The sequence below is a fragment of the Vicugna pacos genome, chromosome 16 (assembly GCF_048564905.1).
Source record: "Vicugna pacos chromosome 16, VicPac4, whole genome shotgun sequence".
Taxonomy (NCBI): domain Eukaryota; kingdom Metazoa; phylum Chordata; class Mammalia; order Artiodactyla; family Camelidae; genus Vicugna; species Vicugna pacos.
Window position 1 is genome coordinate 47,949,861 of NC_133002.1, and position 19,831 is coordinate 47,969,691.

General features: G+C 49.5%; 1 protein-coding gene across 1 annotated transcript; it reads right to left on the minus strand.

The window, feature by feature from the left end:
* Nucleotides 1-7,195: 7,195 nt before the first annotated feature.
* On the minus strand, nucleotides 7,196-8,263 carry RPRML (reprimo like). The gene has a single exon (XM_006199257.4). The coding sequence runs from the start codon at nucleotides 8,001-8,003 to the stop codon at nucleotides 7,647-7,649; it is 357 nt and encodes a 118-aa protein (XP_006199319.2). The 5' UTR covers nucleotides 8,004-8,263; the 3' UTR covers nucleotides 7,196-7,646.
* Between the last annotated feature and the right edge of the window lie 11,568 nt (nucleotides 8,264-19,831).

Genomic DNA, 19,831 nt, shown 5'->3' on the forward strand with positions numbered 1-19,831 from the left:
CCTTATCCTCAGTCAGCACTGGAGAAGCCTGGGCCTCAAGTCAGGTGGGGAATAGTTGAATATTTATGGGCTCTCCTCTGCCCCATAGCTCAGGCAAGCTTCCAGGACACCTCTGGGTCTATCAGGTGTTAGGGATCATCTGAGTCCCCATCTCAGTTTCATAGATGGGAAAACAAAGGTGCACAGGGAAGGTGTGGGCTTCATCAAAAACCCACTGACAGCAAATGTCAGTCAGACTAGGACCACATCTCCAGATTCCTCCTTCAGTGGTCTCTAAACTCCAAGAGACTCTGGAGCCTCCTCTCCAGGTGGCAGGCAGGCCCCTAGACTCCTGAAGGAGGTGACCTGAGTCCACCAGTCTCTGAGTGTACTGAGAACAGCCAAGATCTGCTGAGAACTGGATGTAGTCCAGGGGCTCAACAGACAGATGTTCAGCACCACAGACAGTTCCAATGGCCTAATTTACTTGAAAGGTTGGTTGTGCCTCAAGGTAGAGTGTCAAGGAAGGGAAAGAAAAATATTGGAATAATCTTAGAGGCCATCTAGTCCATCCCCTCAGTTTGCACAGGAGGAAACCCCAGAAAACATAGAATGACTTGTCCAAGGTCACACAGCTGATCAGTACAGAGGCAGAGAGAAGGGCCAGCAGCCCACTTCCTCACAGCTCTTCAGGGCCCTCAGATACCTAGTCTCCATGACTTATTAGTGGCACAGCCAGAGCTTGAATCAAAGTTTTCAAACGTTAAATCCCTTGCCTTTGGGGATGGCAAGAAAAGTTAAAAAAAAAAAAAAGGAGAAGTAAAAAGAAACTGAAAGAGCACTCGGCCCTGATGGGAAGGTCTGTGATTTAGCCTCTAACTTCAAGTCCTTAACAGGAGCTTTCTACTTTCCCAAGGTGATGTGGCCTTTTAGAAACAGTTTCATTACCATGGCAACCTCATTCCAGGTTTCATCTCCATGGTAATTCACTGGAGTTTTTCACCCTTCTGGTAAGTACACATGTGACTGCCAATATATACATTGCAGAAAATTTAATATAAAACCATATTTTTAGAAGTGGAGCATCTCATTACCCAAGTCTACAGTCAGGAGCGTAGCAGGTTCCAGGGTAGACAGGGCGTGTGGCATCAAGGACCCAGAGCAGTCTTTAGGGCGGCTCTTCCCTCTCACTGCCAGTGCAAACCTCTTCTAAACTTTACAGACCAGTGTATCTTAAACTCACCATGGACATGAATAATTTCTCCTTTTCTGTATCCTCCCTAATGCCCTGTCCATGACAAAGCCTCAGAGTTGCCTCTGATGGCAAGAAGTGCTGGGACAAGGAGCGAGGAAGCTGATACTTCTGACTACAACCTTTGCAGTACCCAAGGTGTGACTCCTCCTGCTTCCCTTGTCTGTGCATCCCAGTTAGGGACACCCTTGGAGCGGTTCCTGCCTTTTGTGGCAGACCTTGCTTGCCCGATATGTGGGCTGTGGGTAACCCTTTCAACATGACCCTCTCTGCCACCTATTTTTCAGGAAATCTTCATGGTTTCTAGTCCACTGAGGGCTAGAAACTCCTCCTAATTTCTAGCAATGCTATGGGTTTTCTTTAATACCTGTCCCGATGTATATAATGATACAGAGCTGGCTGGAGTGAGTATTTAGTCCACTATCTCAACCTAACCCTCTCTTTCTCTCCCTACTTTCAGTGTATTGGGTAACTTTTCCTGTTCACTCATAGTCTGTTTAATGATGGTGGTGACTTGTCACTTTCATCCCCATCGTCCTCTTCATCATCAGCAGTAGTACTATTTCATCACGTTCTGCAACAAAGAAAAGTGAGAAGTTCTCACAAAAACCCCAACACCCTGAACAATGAAACAGAAAAATAAAAGGCATGGCTTAACTTCAAATTTTCATCCAAAATCATGAAATGTGCCAGCTAGTCACCTTCCAAATGTGTTTTGAATTCAGATAGACTTGAATTTGGTCTCTGGTTCCATCAGTTCTTAACTGTGGTCTCAGATGAGTGACCTAAGCCGTCTGAGCCTTGTTCTCTTAAGCAGAGATGACAACAATCTCTGCCTTGCAGGAATTATTAGATCTGGGTTATGAGAAAAATCAGAAAGGATTATGAGATAAAATATGAAAAGTGCTTCACACCATTCCTGGCATGTAGAAGATCTCTAAATGGCAATGTTAGCACCTAAAAGAGGAATCATTTCCATGGAATTTTATTTGCATCTGACTACAGTGAATGCTGTTTGAGTTTTGTTTATTTGATTACATGTCTTTGATCCCTATGATGCATGACACCCTTGAGAGCAGGGACTGTGTCTTCAATTCAACCAAGCTTAGTAATGTTCCTAAACAGAATAAAGCATTATGCTGGGTGCTGTACAAAATACACACACAGTTCTGGTCCTCAAGGATAGTGTAGTGAGGGAGATGGGCATGGATACCAGTAACCAGAGCACAATGCCGAGTGAGGTGTCTGCCACACACTGAGGCAGCATAGCCTGGTGGTTAGGAGTGTGAACTCAGAAACCAGTCTGCCTGGGTTTAGATCCCAGCTGCACCTACTTACTGGCTGTACAACCTCAAATAAGTCTCTTAACCTTGTAAAATAAGGATGTTAGTAGAAGCCACCTCTTTGGAAAATTAGTACATGAACTGAGCCTAATCCATAGAAGGGCTCAATAAATGTTAGCTTTTCTTATGCAGATGAATAAAGATTGTGCAGTGGGGCTATGTGATAGAAGCAATTATAAATCTGTTGCATGGATGACATTGCAATTGAGCTTAACCCTGGAGGGTAAGTAGTTTTAAAGGGCAGAGGAAGGGAAGAGAAGCATTTGAGGAAAGCAGAGCAGCAGGAGTAAAGGCATGGGATGTGAACTTGGCAGCTTTTTCAGGTTATAGCTTGGGGGCTGGGTCGCAGAAGCATAGAGGTGTAGGACAGCTCAGAAGGTCTTGAACACTGGCTCAAGCATTTGGACAGTTCTGCCGGCAACACTACAGGTTACCCAGGAGAGTTGTGACATGATGCCACCTGTGTTGTGGACAAATCGCCTTGGTGATAGTGAAGGAGGGATCAGGGAAGAGGGAAGTGTGTTGGTCCAGAGACCATTTGGAGGGCTCTGGCACAGCCCAGGCAGTAATCTGAAGGGATTAACCATGGGGCAGACAGGAGGAGAGTCCGACGTGGTTTCCGGCTGGGTGGCTGTGAAGATGGCAAAGGCCGTGGTCTTACAGAACCAGGGCCCTAGGAAGAGGCCCATCTTGGGGGTGGGGGCCTTCTTCAGCTTGGGGCCCAGCGTGGACTCATATATCCCAAGCTCTCCTCAGGGCCCTTCTTCTCCCCAGTCCTCACAAAGCCCCATAGAGCATCCTGCATAAGCCAGATGCTCTGTGAGTCCCTGTGAGTAAGGAACTAGGGGACCTAGATGTTTAAACACGCTCTCCCCACGTCTTCCTCCTCCAGATCCAGAATCTTCCTCTTCATCCTCAGACAAAACAGGACTGTGGGGTGATGCATGCTGCCACTGTGGACACCCCTAAAAGAGGATGGCATAACTGAGTCCCCATGTGGCTGGCTATTTCTTGGTCATGTTATTAGCATCTTGAGGGCAGAATTGCCTTCATCTTAGCAACCTCCTCAGCAGCCAGCACCAGGGGAGTCATGTAAGGCATGGTTAATAAATGCCAGTGACCAGAACATTCCTAAGACCATCTCTCATACACACACACACACACACACCCCTTGTCCCCAACAGTGGAATGCCGCATGTGGCCATTTTGTCTGTGCACCCCAGTTCTCACACTTCACCCTCCCTTCTAAACCTCCCCTAATGCTCAAGGCTGCTTTTGGTCTGCTGCTGAGTTGGGGTCTGGGGAGAGTTCGGGCAGGGAGACTCCTGGAAGCCAACCCAACATGGCTCTGTGTGTCAGCTCAGACAAACAAGTGGGAAAGGAATTGGATGTTATAATGTAAGCCCTTTCTACTGCTCCCCATTCCAGGGGACATTTTGCTACTGAGGGCACAGCTGACCCCAGAAATTCCACCCCTGACTCAGAGGGTTTGACCTAGTCCCTGGACCTGTGGAACCAGCTGCCTCCACCCAAGGGCTAGTGGCCCTGAGGAGCAAGACAAGTACCCGGGGCTTCAGGAGCTGCAGGCTGGGCTAGACTCCAGCTCTGCCATCCCCTCGCTCACCCCAGTGCCTGCTCAGAACAGAAGATCCCCAGTAGACACTGTTTAAAAGGATGAACTTGGGCAAGTCCATTAAACTGAACCTTAGTCTCCTCTCCTATAATCAGGCACATGGAAGAGTGTCTTCTCTTACTCACCAGGCTGCTGTAGACAGCAAACAAGAGCCTGTGGAGTGAAGGCTGGAGTCACAGGCAGGGCTCAGTCCTAGCTCTGTCCCTTCCTGGCTGAGCAACCTCAGGTAACCTCTTTGAGCCTCAGTTCTCTCACCTGTAAAATGGGAGTGGTGAGGAAACCTTCCTCAGCAGGCTGGGAGCTCAGTGCTCAGCACATTAGACACATGGTACATTATTTTCATCCTGCTTATGAAAGTGCTTTGAAAACTACAAAATGCTTTGCAAATATGAATTACTATTTTTCTGTCCAGGATCCCATTTCAGAGAACCAAATATATCTTGGGGGTAAAGAGTTCATACCATAAGCAAAAATAATGATAATCGTAATAATTATCTTTATAGGGTGTTTATTACATGGCAGGCACTATGTTGGCTACTTTATACTCATCATCTCATGGGTTCTATTGCTTCCATTTTATAGGTGAAGAAACTGAGGCTCAGAGAGGTTGAGTTACTCAGAGTCACAAAGCTAGGAAGCGGACAGCTAGGTTTTCAAAGGCTAGGGTCCAGGACTCTGCTGAACCCAAGACCCCCAGAGATTTGACCTCTGAATCCTGGCCGTCCCTTGTAGGAAGAGCTCTCCCTGCCCAAGGGTGGGGAGTTTGGGGAAGGATTGGAGAACCAGACCCCTTCTCGATCCAGAACCTGATGCCCCAGGCTCAGGGTTCTGATCCAATCTTGCCTTTCCCCTGGATCACTATGCTTCCTGTGCTCTTACATAACTAGGTGTTCCTGCCCTCGTGGTTTACATAAAATAGCTCTGTAAATACACTGCAGGACATCGGGGCTTCTGGAGACCTAAGACAGGTTGCAAACGTGATCTCACTCTTTGCCCCTTCCCAGGACCCCACTCATGCTTGCTGTTTTCCTCCCTGAGCCTGTCTTTGCACGCGCCCGCCTGCATGAACATCCACTCATGCACCAGTGCCCGTGAGTGTGTCTGTGCACGTGGGTGTTCCAGTCATGGTGTGGAGGGCACAAACAGGCATGTTAGCACACAGACATGTCTTCATTGTCCTTTTTCTTCTTTACAGTGAGAAAATCTTGCACAGCTTCCCGACTAAGGCTTTCCTTTTTCAGCAAATTCAGGAAACTTAACTCTTAAATCACCTCCTCTTGTCCCAGTCACAGATTCATTTTATTGGAGGGATGTTCTAGTAGTGTTTGCTGCAACTTGGTCAGCCAGAAAACAGTACCTAAGCTCTGTTCTTCCTGAAACTCCCATTTTCTGGTCACGTGGATTTTATGTGAACGCCCACAACTGTCTGACCTGCATTCTCCAGGCCATCGGGTCAGCCCAGGCTCCAGACACCTGTGCCACACAAAGCCAGGCATCCCGGCTGCTCAAACTATTCAAGGCTGCTCTCCCCAGATCAGGCTGGGCTACCTGCAAGTCACCCCAAACCATCAACAGAACATTCTCCACATGGTGGATTTCGCCCTCTAGACACTTTACAGGTAGTTTTTTGCCCCTAGCCTCTACTGGGCTGATCTAACTGGATGAGCTCTCCCAGGTCTGAGATTGGGGATGGGGTGGGGGTGGGTGGGAAGACATCACACATCCTGGTGATGATGATTCCAGCTACACAGGAGGACCCAGGAGCCAGGAAGATTCCGGATCCTTCATAGACAGTGACCACCTATGCTTTTGTTAAGATACCATGCCCCCTGCCCCCGCACCTCATATGGAACTAGTGTTAAAGACATCAGATGTCATTCCTTATACTTCTCTTCCTAAAGCCAAGAAAGGCTTCAGCCACCTTCCTTCTCATTCACCTTCACTTCCACCCATAGCAAAACAAACAAACAAACAAATAAATAAAAGAGAGAGAGAAGAGAGGAAGAAATCCACTAGAGCCTTCCCCCTCAAATCTTCTAAGCATCAAGGTGCTTGAGTGGGGTTGGCATGAGGGCTGAGGAAGATACACACAAACTATAAAGCCCAGCTTTCTCTCCTGCTCCGCCCCCCACCCTGGATTTCAGCTCTTCGCCAGACCAGACACTTGCAGACAGCAGAGCCACCCCCAACCCCCAGCCTGTGAGTGCCAAGGTTCTCACTGCTTGACGCTGCTTTAAGAAAATTCTTCACCTATAAGAGGTGCCAGGGTTCTGGGCAGCAGGGGCATCTCCTAAAGAGAGAGTCCACATTTCCTGAACACAGCTGCACTGGAGGCCATTTGCTCAGTTTTAAACATCCTGCATCCTTCAAACCACAAAGCCCTCTCCCAAGCTTGCATTCCCCCCTTCCCGACATCCTCCTTCCCCATGCAACAAGGGTGCATCTTCAGAAACTACTCACCTACCCTCTACAAAGGTGGAGTCAAACAAGCCCTTGGATAGGGCTTTTGGCCCTATGATTACAATTTTACCTCGATCTGGACCACCCCCCTCCCCACATACACACCAATTAAATTTTATTTATCCACTGTCCTGATGTATTAATCTTGCTGTTTCCCTCCTTTTGAACTCATTACTAATTACGTTTTCCCCATCTCACGAAACAGATTCAAATTTCTCAGTGATTTAATCGATCTCACCAAGCTGTCCGGCCATCCTGCAGGATCAGCCTCTGTGGCTGTTGGTGTAGAAAACGGCCTCTTTTCCCCTCTCCAGCTACAGCTTGGGCTTCTTTGAAGTGGGGCCTCGGGAGCCCCCGACCTGCCCTGACAGCTGCCCAGTCTTGGGGCTCAGCGTCCTTTGACCGGCTTAAAGTGCTTGCTGCTAGGCTACGCACCGCCCACCCAGCCCTGCCAGCACACACAGCACACACACACAACCCACAGAGGTGCGGGCGGAAGCCGCCGGATGCCCGACGGCTGTAGTTTTATTACAAGATTTCTTTTCTAAAGCAAAATCAGGCCAGCAAGCTCAGCTGCTCGGATTCGTCAACAACTCTCCCCGCCTCCCACCACGTTGCTCATAACTCGCCCCCACTCCACTCCACCTACATACACACAAAACTCCCGCACGAGTGACCTCAGCCCCAAGTTGCATCCCACAATCTCTCCCACCCTGTCCCGAACTTCCTTCCAAAAAACAGTTAAGAACCCCATCGCCTGCCCTCCCATCCTCCTACGCTGGAGCGCACGCAGGACCCAGCCCGGTGTGGAAGTCCCTTCCCGCGCTGCCGTCTGGAGTCCCGCAGTGTCCCGGACCCTGACGCCCCGAGGCACGTCGCTGCCTCTCGCGCTGCCCGCCAGGAGAGGGGGGACGAGGGCCCTGGGTTCCCTTCTCCGTCTCCTTCCAGCCACACTGGCGAGGGCGGGCCGAGGCGGCGCTCAGTACAGCCCCAGGATGGCGGCGCCCACGTCCTTGGAGGGCCTGCGCTCCTGCATCAGAAAGTTAATCATGCTCTCCGACTTGATGAGCAGGTTGCAGCCCAGGAAGAAAACGCCGAAGACCACGGTGAGCGACAACACGCAGAGCACGGCGATCTGCGCCACGCGCGACACCCACAGGCTGCGCTCGTCAGGCGCTAGCCCCACGGGGACCCCGTCGCTGGCGGCCAGTGGCGCGCCACCGGGGCAGCAGCCCAGCCACGTGCCCAGCCCGTGGCTGCGGTTCCCCAGGGCGGCCCCGCCGCCCAAGCCGCCCGCCGCCTCCAGGCCGCTGTGGTTCAGGAAGGTCGCGTTCATCGCCGCTCGGCGCCCGGGGTCTCGGCGCGCGGTCCGGGGCGCACGGGGTGGCTTCCCCGCGCCCGCGCTTTCGGAGACGCTCGGGTCCACCTGTGCGCGGGGAGAGGGAGAGGGCGGGGGTCTGCCCACGCGCCGCAGCTCCTCCGGCCGACAGCTCCTGGGCACCTGGCGGGAAGCGGCGGCCGGGAGGAGCGAGCAACAGGCTTCGCGGGAGCTGGAGCTGCAGAGCCGCGAGCGCGTCGCGGTCACCGACTGCACTCCTCGCCCGCCCCGCCGCCCCGCCGCCCCGCCGCCCCTTCCCTAGCAACGGCCCCGCCCCCTCTCCTTCCTTCTCCCCACTCAGTGCTTCCCATCCGGCCCCCCCCCCCCCCCGGTCCCAGGCCCCGCCGCGTCGCTGGGGGCCTGGAATCTCTGCAAGCGCAACTCTCCCTGTGTCCCAAGGTTGGAAGGGATCAGGGGATCAGGGCAGCCCTGCTCTCCGGCCGGCGAAGCTCGACCCACACTGAGCAGCATTACTAATTTTTTCTGTTCCCAGCCAGAAAAAATCTCCCCAAGTCGCCCATTCCGGGACGTGGTGCTCTTAGCAGTTAAGTTCTTTCTGAAGTCTGCCCTAAATCTCTTCTCTGCTCTTTATTCAAGTCCTGGTGAGCCTTCCCAGACATGAGAGGAGTTGCACAGACCCCCACCCCACGCCCCAGCGTTGCCTTCCCTTTCCTCTCTCTGCTCTCTTCTGGACAGTGGCAGTGGGTCACTGGCCATCCGGCGCCTCCTCTACCCAGGTCCTCCAGGTTTCCCCTCACAGAAAGGCTGTTCCCGTGGAAGGACTCTGCCACCTTTCCATCTCATCCCCACCCCTCCGCATTTGTCTTTTCTTTTTTAATTTAAAAATAACTTACTGCGTTTTTTCCTTCTTCATTCCTTTTTACAAAAACACTTCACTGTAAACTAATTAGAAAGTATAGATTAGCAAAAAGAAAAATCTAAAACATCGTAATCCTACCAACCAGAGAATGTCCACGTTACCCCCTTGGTACAGAATCTCCTGGGCCTTTTTCTATTTATGTCACTCTATATACACACATTCAAAATAGGGAGGCACTGTTCGTACATACCGTTTTGTACATGCTGTTTTGTAACCCTTCGTCATTTAACAGTTTATCCTGTTATTTACCAGTGATAAATATTCATCTAAAACAGTGGTTCTGATTGTCCAGAGACTTGTTAAAACCCAGATTTCTGGGCCCAGCCCAGAGTTTCTGAATCAGTCAGTCTGGGTTGGGGCCCCAGAATGCGCATTTCTACCAAATCCCCAGGTGAGGCTCTCGCTGCTCTTCCTGCCTGCACTTTTAGCACTACTGATCTGCAACATCAATTTTAGTGAAGGAATGGTCTTTCAAGGTATATAGACAATTACAATTTATTTAATCAAGGTCTCTATTTTTGGATATTTGAGGTCTTTCTTTCTTTTTCTTTTTTCCTTCAGAAACACTATTACCATAAAGAACCTTGTAACAAAGTATTTGTGCAGAAACTGTAATTTTTAATTTAGCTTATATTTTGAAAAATAGACCTGCAGAATCAGTAAATTATATCTGACCAAATTGCCCTCCAGAAATGTACCAGTTTACACTCCAGCGCTGTGGAGAAGGGAAGACATTGCCCCCAGTCCTGGTTATTGTCAATATTTTAAAAATTGTTGTATGAATTGAGGGGATAGAGGATGGTTTGTCCCCCTTGTGTTAATTTGTATTCTTTGATTGTTGTAGGGGAGGAAGGAAAGCATTTAGGAGTCTTTACAATGATCCAGGCAAAAGATGCTGGCTAGAGGTTTGGATTCCGGTGATGGCGGTGGAAGAAGAGACAACTGGATGGAAAGAAAGTGCTTGGCAAATTAGAGTGAGGGGATTCATGATGCTCCCAGCATGGGAACATCCCAAAGCCACCCCCTGTCTATCAGCCGAACACTAATTCGTGTGTGTGTGTGTGTGTGTGTGTCTTCTGGGAAGCTATTAAATTTCTTATTTTAAAGATGAAGAAACTGACACATATGTGTACACACACACACACACACAAGATTAGGGAAAGACCAAGCTTGTCTTCCTCAGTCCTGGGAAAGCAGCGTGGCACATGGGCACTCTTTTTTGGGCAGGAGTCTCTCTGCCCTGACTGCCCCACAGAGCCAGGATAGAGCAGGATGACAACACGTATCTGGCCTTGGCATTTTGCCCCCCGCATGACCAGCTGAATTTCTTTAGAGAAATGGTCAGCTATTTTCTTAGTCAGTCCTACTCCTGAGACCAACCCCCGACCTTTGATATGCCCTGGATTCAGAGCCCATGGCTTTGACTCCATCCAGTGAGGTCAGTCAGGCTGTCTGCTGCACATAAAGGTTTGGGGGTGAGTAAAAATGAGGTACAGGGGCCTGCCTGCTCCAGCAAGAGGCTGTGAGGGGCTGATGGTTGGCCTTTCCTTTATTAAGCACCTACTATATGCTCAGTGCTTTAAATATATTACCTCACTGAATTCTTGCAGTGGATTCCACTGGATTGTCCCTCAACATGAGGAAACAGAGGCTCAGCATGGTTAACTGACTTGCTCAAGACCACATAGCTAGTGAAGCATCAGACCCAGAATTTGAGCCCAGATCTGTCCTGTTCCAAAGCTACTCTCTTAATTATAATTGTCCCCCTCTCTTCTATCTTCTGTGAGCTGCCTTCTCTGGATATCTGGCAGGAGAGGAAGATGTTGTCTATGACCTGGGAGCAGGAAGGGAGAGAACCTGGGCGTGTGGAAATAAACAAAGACCACCCAAATGAGAATGAGCAAAGACTATTTGGTCAGAGCTTGCTATAGGAAAGGGAATCAGCTACCATTGCTTGAGTCTTGGCAGAGACACAAAGGCAGGCAGAGGAATGGGGAAGTTTTATAGTGGAAAAAAGGGTAGGTTTCAGGTGTGCCCTGATTGGAGGCTGTTGGCATTCACAAGCTGTAGGTGGGCTGATCAGAAGCGGGGCATCCCCTGTGACTGGTTAGGGGAGCATATTTAATTTTCTCCAATTTGTATTATGTTGAAAGTGGGAGGTAAAATTCGGGCAGCCGTCAGTTACTGATCAAGGCCTGGCCATTTGGGGCTGATTGCTGCTGGGGTTGTGGTTTGGCTTCCTGAGCTGTTGCTATAGGCAGTGGGTCAGAGTGCTATTTTTATATATGGCCTGGCCACTGTCTGTATATTCAGTCTCTTGGACTCCTCCCCAGAGTTCAGGAGTGGGAGACCTCCCCAGCCTGGACCCAGCCAGGTACCCCCTATCTGGCACTCCCTCCTTCTGCTCCTCCCTTCTGCCTTTTCTGGAGCCACTGGTCCCAGCAAGTCTTGCTGCTGTTTGATATGCATTAGCTCTTAATTCTTATAACAACCCTGAAAGGTAAGCATATTAGTTATTTATCACTGTAACACACATCACCCCTAAATTTCACATTTATTTATTTATAAACATTTTTTTATTGAGTTGTAGACAAATATTAATTATCTCACAATGTTTGTGAGTGCCAGGAAACCGGAAGCAGCTTACCTGGGTGGTTCTGGCTGGAGGTCTCTCATGAGGTTGTAGCCAAGGGTTTGGCTAGGGCACGTGAAGGTTCTACCGGGGGGGAGAGGATCAGCTTCTAACATGACTCCTTGACACGGCTGTTGTCTCAAGGCCTCAGTTCCAGGCCATTTAGACCTTCCCGTAGGGCTGCTTGAGGGTCCTCATGTCATGCAGCTAGCTTGCCCCAGAGCCACTCTTGAATGTGCTGGAAGGTGAGCAAATGGAAGGGAGAGGGGCAGAAGAATGAGGCTGCAGAGTAGAACATGGTAGCTACCACTGTTATTTAATCTTCACAGCAAGCCTTACAGAGAGAAATCATGAGCCCCATTTGACAGATGAGCAAATGGAAGCTCAGAAACGAGAAAACATCTTGCCTGAGGTCACAGAGCTGGTAACTAGCAGATCCAGGCTGTAAGCCCTTAGCTACCTTCTAGCCTAGCCCAAGTTCCTTCCAGTACTTTGTATGTGTGTTGGGGGGGAGGCGTGCTTCCTCTTTAGGGAAAGACCACGCCCCTCAGCCCCTAGGAGCCTTAGAAAGTCCCTGTCAACTGGGCTGCCCTCCCGCTCTGGAGAGGAGGAAGCCAGTGCCTCTGGGCCCAGCTGCCACCCACACAGGACTATTTTTACCCTCCGCTTCAGTGACAAGCCTGCATCTCCCAGCTCTGGAAAGGCCATCTGGGCAGTGTGGCTGCCCCAGGCAAAGCCTCCACCCGGAGGCTACTGATTGTGCCCTACTGTCCCCATAGCTATTTCTTCATGAACCTTTGGCCCTTGGGCATGCCTTGGCCATCGGGATCAGTAAGACACCTCCTCCCCTAGATTCAAAGATTAATAAAACCTCCCCAATGAGTATCACTTGCTGGATGGACCAGTCCGAACCACAGTGTTTAAATCTGAAGGTATTTTAAGTTGTTCACAGTTCAAAAAGGTTAATAAAGCACTCTGTGCATGAAACATTTTAATGAAGAGATAAAAATGCTTTTATTTGCATTCATTTGCATTGCGTGCGCGTGTACACAAACACACACAAACACATACACACACGAAATGTGACAAGATGTCCACTGTATGACCGTGCACTTCAGGGAGGCCCAAGAGCCCTTGGATGTCACTTATTTTCTGAAGTGGTTTCAAGCAGCTGCCTTAGGGCTCCTGTTTGCGCTATTCGATCATTTGGCACACTCTTCCTGGAGCGGGCAAAGGTTGCCTTCTACCTGGTTCCTGTCCAAATGATCTCACATTTCACATTGGCAAAGGGGAAGTTAATAATGTTTTCCTGCATCTGGTATAGAATTTAAATAAACACGGATTGCCCTGTTCAGGCTTTGCCCCTCGAGACTTTGAGGTCGGTCCCTGCTCTGTTCACCCACACGAGGTGGACAGCAGAGGAGCCCCCGCAGTTCAGGTGCAGGTGGCTTGGCCCAGAGCAGCAGGGGAAACGCGTGGGGGGAGTCTGTGCCTTAGCAGGAAGGGGGCAGTGCCCGTATATGTTGTGTGCAGGAAGAACGGAGTGGGTATTACAGGTATCAGGAACTTCAGACACCACCTCCTGCCACCTGTCTGATTTGTGTTTCAGAGAATACCAGTTTGGAAATCTGGGATCTATTTCTGCCTTTTCCCCTAATTGGCTGTGTGACCTTTGACAAGTCAGTCATCCTCTCTGGGCCTTGACTGGTTCATCTCTAAATCAAGGGAGCTGGATCAGATCACCGTCAATAAAACTTTATTTACAAAAACAGGGAGTGGGCCAGATGGGCCATGGTTTGCTTTCCCTCACTCTATGGGGTGCAGAGAGCACGGGGCCCAAGATCTGTGCTTGGTCTGCACCTAGAGCACTGCCTGGGCCTCCCTTACCCTCTTTGTAAGATGAGGAGCGTGGTTAACATCTGCATTCCCCAAACTGTTTTCTGGATCAACAAGCAGTTCTGTGACACTGACCTCAACAGGTTTTTTTGCTGCAGAACTTCTCAGGGCCTTTAGTATGTTGATGTACATTGTGAATTTCCCAGGAGGGGAATGCAGGATGCAGTGTGTAACAATGGGACTCTTTTTTCATAATGCCAACTAGTATTTTTTGCCACTGTGTACCACTCAGCGTGGTTTGGGAGATGCCCTGTAATCTCCCTAAAGCCTCTGTTTCCTTCCCTGTAGAACAAGGACAATGATGGTATCTGCCTTCTAGAATTGTTGGGAAGGGTAAATAAGGTAATGCCTGGAAATGAGCCTGGCACAAGGCCTGGCACAGAGTAAGTGTTCAATAAATGCTGGCAGTGATTATTTATAATAAGGTTCTTCCTTTCCAGCTCTGACATTCTGTGCTTCCAACTGCAGGGTGTAATTAAACTCCAAAGCATCTGGCTTCCTGAGTTGAAAGAACAAGCCTGGAGGAAGAAAAAAGGAAGAGAAAGATCCTTCTGGGTTGCCCATTTGGCACCAGCCTCACTGCCAGTCGTCACAACAGGGGAATGTAGCAAAATGCCAACCCCTAATGACGAGGCTTGGGGGAGTTGTTGGTTCCCTGTTTAGCTCAGACACCATGGGGAACATCTGAGGCTGTGGAGAGGGGAGAGGTAGGACCTGGTGCTGCTTTAGGGTCAAGCAGAAGAACCCAACAGCATCGTGCGTGGGTCAGCCTCTCTTTCCCGTTGTCTGGGGCACAGTGATCTTGGCCACTTTCAGGGCTGTGTGAATTGCTGGGGGAACAGTGACAGGAGAGCTGAGTCAGAAAAGGTAAACAGGAAAATTCAGGCGAGAAGGGCAGGGAGAGCAATCCGCAGGGGAAACAGCATGTGCTGTGGCTCTGAAGCCTGGAGAAGCGCAGGGACCCAGGGGTGGGGAGGCAGTGCGGAGGAGTGCGGAAGAGATGGTTAAAGAGTGGGTGGTGAAGTCAGCTGGGAAGCACTTACATTCCCCTGGGTTTAAAAAAAAAACAACAACCGAGGAAAAAACCCCAAACCTCTTCTCAGTATTTTTTCTTTAAAAATTTGACAATGAACATGTATAGCTCTTATAAGAAGAAAAACTATGTTTTTGAAAAAAGAAAGGAAAATGATCACCCTTGCAACCATGTGGAGGCCACTTTGGAAGCTACTGCAGTTGACCAGACAAAAGATCATGATGAGCAATTCTACTCTCAAAGAATTGATGACTGGTACAAATATACGTGCATGGATGTTCACAGCAGCACTATTCGTTAGGGCTGAAAGGTAGAAACGGCCAATGTCCATCAACAGATGAATGGACAAAGTGTGGTATGGCCATTCAAACGGGGTATCATTCATAAAAAATAAATGAAGTACTGACATGTGCTCCAACATGGATGAACCTCGAAACCTTTTTGCTAAGTACAGGAAACTGGGCACAAAAGGTCACATGTAGTATGATTTCATTTATATGAAATATCCAGAAAAGGTAAATCCATAAAGACAAAACACAGATCGGTGGTTGCCAGGGGCTGAAGGGAGAAGGGAAGGAGGAGCAACTGCTTAACAGGTACAAGAGAAAGTCGCAGCAGTGGACCAGGACTCTCCCATAGTTAGGTAACATAAGCCTCTGAATCCCCCTTCATAGCTTAAGCTTCCTTGACCTCGCTTGTCACTTACACAAGAGAGTCCTATCTAGGGGGAGGGTAGAGCTCAGTGGTAGAGTGCTTGCTTAGCATGCAACGAGGTCCTGGGTTCAATCCCCAGCACCTCCCTTAAAAGTAAATAAATGAACCTAATTACCTGCCCCCTGCCCCCACAAAAAGTCCTATCTAATCTACCTGATACCATTTCATAAACCCCAAGAGTAAAATGATCACCAGAAGCAGGGGATAGGGGAGGAGGAATTGGATGCTGTTGGTGATAAGGTACAAACTTCCAGTTACAAGACAAATAAGTACTGAGGACATAATGTACAGCATGATAAATATAGTGAACATTTCATATATATTATATATGAAAGTCAATTTTTAATTTTCTTTTTTAAGTAAAGAAAAAAAGGCAGTTGTCCTCAGCCACATGACTGTCTCCTTGGAAAAGGCAGTCTGTGGCCCTGGCACTCATCATCTTGAAGATGCTTCTTACAGCACTGAGCAGTTGTTGGCCTTTGAGTCTGTGCCTGTCCTCAACAACAGGCAGGGCTGATGCTATGCTGAGCTGGGAAAGGCCCACTGTTGCCGCAGCAGCAGGTATTCACGGACAGTCTGGCCTATTGGCTCTACACCTCCTCCCTCCCCACAGCTGGACTCACAGACCGCCATCCTGCCCACGCCCTGGGGCCTAGGGCAGCGGGGATGGAAACAGCTATAGGCCAGCACCTGGGCCTAAGCTGGGAGGCCCCTGCTGACTTCTGTCTTACAATTTGAGTCACTGAACACAGGTCTTCTGATCTTCACTTACAGACCTCACTTACAGATTTTTAGCTGGACTCATGGATGTATGAAAAGAAGGCTATTTCCCATTATCATTTGCAATTAGGTCTAGTTATGTGACTCAGTTCTGGCCAATAGAATGCAAGTGATGTATTCTACACAATTCTGGGAATTGCCCTGAAAAAGGAGAGTGCTCTTCTTCTTCCCCTACTTGCTCTTACTACCTGGACTGTGCTATGGAAAGGCTGAGTCCCAGCATCCACTTTGTGCCAGGGATGAAAGTCATGACTGAAAATAGAAGAGCAACACGACAAGGGAGCGTGGGTCATCTCTGTTATTTCCTTTGCGCCGTGGAGCATGCTGTTGGTGGTGGACTGACTCCCTCCTTCGAGGTTTCTTAGTATGAGCTTCTATCCTGTATGAGCCAGTGGTAATTAAGGGTTTCCATTCTTCTCAACCCAACTTAATCCTAACTAACACTCATGGCTTCTGACTTGATCCTTGGCCTGAATTCCTGCATTGGTCACCTGCCCAGTATGAGGATGAGGGTCCCTCTCCACTCCTCCTGTAGACTAGAGTCTGCCCCCACCCCATCTCAGTGGCTGGGCCCTGCTGCGTGCTGGTGTGCCCCGTCCCTGCTGCCTGCAGGATCGTGTGTGGCAGGGCTTGCCTCTTGCCAGAGTGGAGAACAGCCTACTGCTCCCGTCACTTTCTGAGAGTGAGCCCTACTGCTTCTCTCTTCCCGCTCATCCTCTTACCCTTGGCACCTGCCCTGTGCCTGACAGGCTGGCCGCTCTCTGGACATCTGCAGCGGGATCGATGTCTATAGTACCTTCTCCAGGGGACAGGTCCATGAGGAGCCAGTTCCCGAGACATAAAAACCATGGCACCTTTGTAACAGAGAACGAATCTGGCTCCATAGTGGATCTGTTCCTTTAGTCTGGACCACTGTGCCCTGTTTCCTAGGCTTAGTCTTGCCAACTCTGCACCTTTTGTAAAACAATGTTGTCTTTAGCCTGAAATAGACAGGAGAGCCTATTCTAGGGGCTCTGACCTTTAAGGATGTTAGCACTTCTGCACCTACGTAGAGATGGCAAATTGCAAAATAGAGAACAACTTTTGTTTTGTTGGAGGTTTACAGGGACACCATGGCCTGACCCACATGGACGCTGCAAGAACAAAGAATTCCTGCAGCAAGAAGTTTGCAACAACCAACCACACCCCCTCCCTTGTCCTGTCTAAAAGGAGCCTGTAATCTGACTGGAGTAGGATGGTTCTCCAAGACATTAGTCTGCCATCCTCTCGGTCTGCCAGCTTTCCGAATAAAGCTATTCCTTGCCCCAACACCTTGTCTTCTGATTTATTGGCCTGTCATGTGGCGAGCAGAACGAGTTTGGACTCGGTAACACTACTAGTTCCTGTGGGCTCTTTCAGAGACACTGAAAAATACTGGAAAGTCCACAGCTAAGAAAAAGGGCCTCACGTTCCTACAATAAGAGAGTGACTTCTTGCCTGTCTTCATCCCACATCTCCTCCAGGAGGCCCCACTGCATTACTCTGGGCTACAGCTTCTTCTCTTTGACACATTCTGTTCACTCCAATTTCAATCAATATTTATTAAGTGCCTACTGGGTGCAGAGGGGCAGGGAATGGCAGAGGGCAGAGAGTAATGAGCCTGCTCTCAGGTACCCACGTCTGTCCCCAGCCCACCCTCAACCGAAGCCAGAGCCCCAGCCACAGAGATCCTCCTGCCCCTCCCAGGACACACCCCTCGGCTCACACTATTCCCTCTGCTGAGATCTTCCTCTCAAGCTGCACCTGGTCATGTCTGACTCACCTGAGATTCAGCTCAAAAGCCTCTCCCAGTGTCTCAGCTAAGTAGATGTTGCCTGGTGCCTATGGTGATGGAGTCGGTATTTTCTTGTGATCTACACGTGCACGTTGTTCAAGGGGAGTATAGCAGACTACTTTCTCAAGATGGCCACACCCAGGTGTTTATCCCGTCTCACCTACTCTCCCTAACACTGTGGCTGACACTCCTCCTTCCGAGAGGTTGTAGGGGCTTGTGACCATCACAGTCCAAGGAGTATGGCAGAACTGAGGCCGTGTAACTTCTGAGGCTTGGTCATAAAAACCAGACAGCTCCCATCCGGCCCTTCCCCATGGGTTGCTCACTCTTGGAGCCCAACCACCACGCTGTGAGGAAGCCCTGGCGAACGGAGAAGCCCCGAACAGGCGTTCTAGGGGAGAGCCCCAGCCAAGGAGCTCCGAGGACATCAAGCATCAGCCTTATGAGTGAGCCTTCAGATGATTCCCCTCTCCAGCCTTGGAATCTTCCAGCTGAGGCCGCAGACATCATGGAGCAGAGATGGGTCATCCCAGCCATGCCCTGTCCTAGCTTCAGATCTTCAGAAACTGTGAGATGTAACAACTGAATATTAGTATTTTACACCCCTATGTTTTGTGCTGACATGTTACACAATAGATCAGCAGTGCAGGTGGGGCTTCATGAAGCACATCTGAACCCCATGACTGTATATGGCAAGAGCTCAGTTGGTATTTATTGAATGAATGAACGAACTTTAACAGGTGACAATTCCAGTCTGACCTTTCAACCATCACTCTCACCTCTCCGACATCCTCTCCTGAGTTCCACTGCTCTCAAGGGACCTAGGCAGTCCCAAGCTTGCCCTGAACGACATCGCTGAGCCCTGACCCCACGAACCCTGCAGCCTCCTCCAGCTCCACCAGTTCTTACTGCTTAAGCTACTTGGAGTTGGGGTGCTGGTGCTTGCAGCCCAGAGCATCCTCACTGATCCACTCATTTGATCGTTTTGTCCTCACCACAGTTCTGTGAAGTAGGTCATTATTACCATCCCCATTTCACATAATGACACTGAGGCGCAGAGAGAGTGAGTGATAGTAAGTAATAAAGTGGGGCTCTGAATTCAGGTTTTCTGATGCCAAATGCAATAGTATGTCCATGACATGATACTTGTTCACAAATAAAGTCTAACTGGGGAATACTTGCTGTACTTTTTTGGGGGATATCGCATCCCTGGACAAACAACCACATCAGCTGAAAAGGAAGGGACCAGACCCAGGTCTGAAACAATGCTTATTAACAACAACAAAACTTCAGCTACCATCTCCTTATGTCCTGGGCTGTGCAGAAGCACTTTATATACACTGCGGTGTTCACTGGCTCCCAGCCTCCCTGTGGGATGGGCATTAATCTCTGTAAGAGAACAGAGACTTGGGATAGGTGATGACTTGCTCAAGGTGACACAATTAATAAGGGATGGAGCTGGGCTGCATACCCAGGCTCACTTGATTCCAATCACTTAAGATTTTCTGCTTCTTAACAAATCACTTCCATTGACTGCTGAGGCCTCAGGTTTGGGCACACAGGCCACTGTTATGAAGTAGCTATTATTATTGCCATCACACAGATAAGGAAACAGGTTTGGGCAATTAAGCCCAAGGTTACCTTGCTAAGAAGTGGTAAAGTCAAGATTTTAAGCCATAACTGCCATCCCCTTCACAGATACCATCCCACCACCTCCACCATGCTAGCTGCATCTCACAAGATTACGTCCAAGGTCCTTGATGGCCAGGTCCTCCCAGGAGAGCTGAGCTTGTCCACACCACACACCAGACTAACAGCTTCTCCACTAGGTCTCATCAGCACATCAACATCAAGACATGTGCTGTGAGGTGCTCTCAAGGTATGCGACAGTGCCAGCCTCTACCCTCAACACGTGTCCCTATCTGGCAGTTGCTCACTGCCTGGGGAGCCCAGACACGGGTGCTCCTGAGAAAGTCTGGCTACCCAGAGCCCCCGCACACCCTCCCTCCTGCAGACTTATACCAAAGAGGAGGCTCTA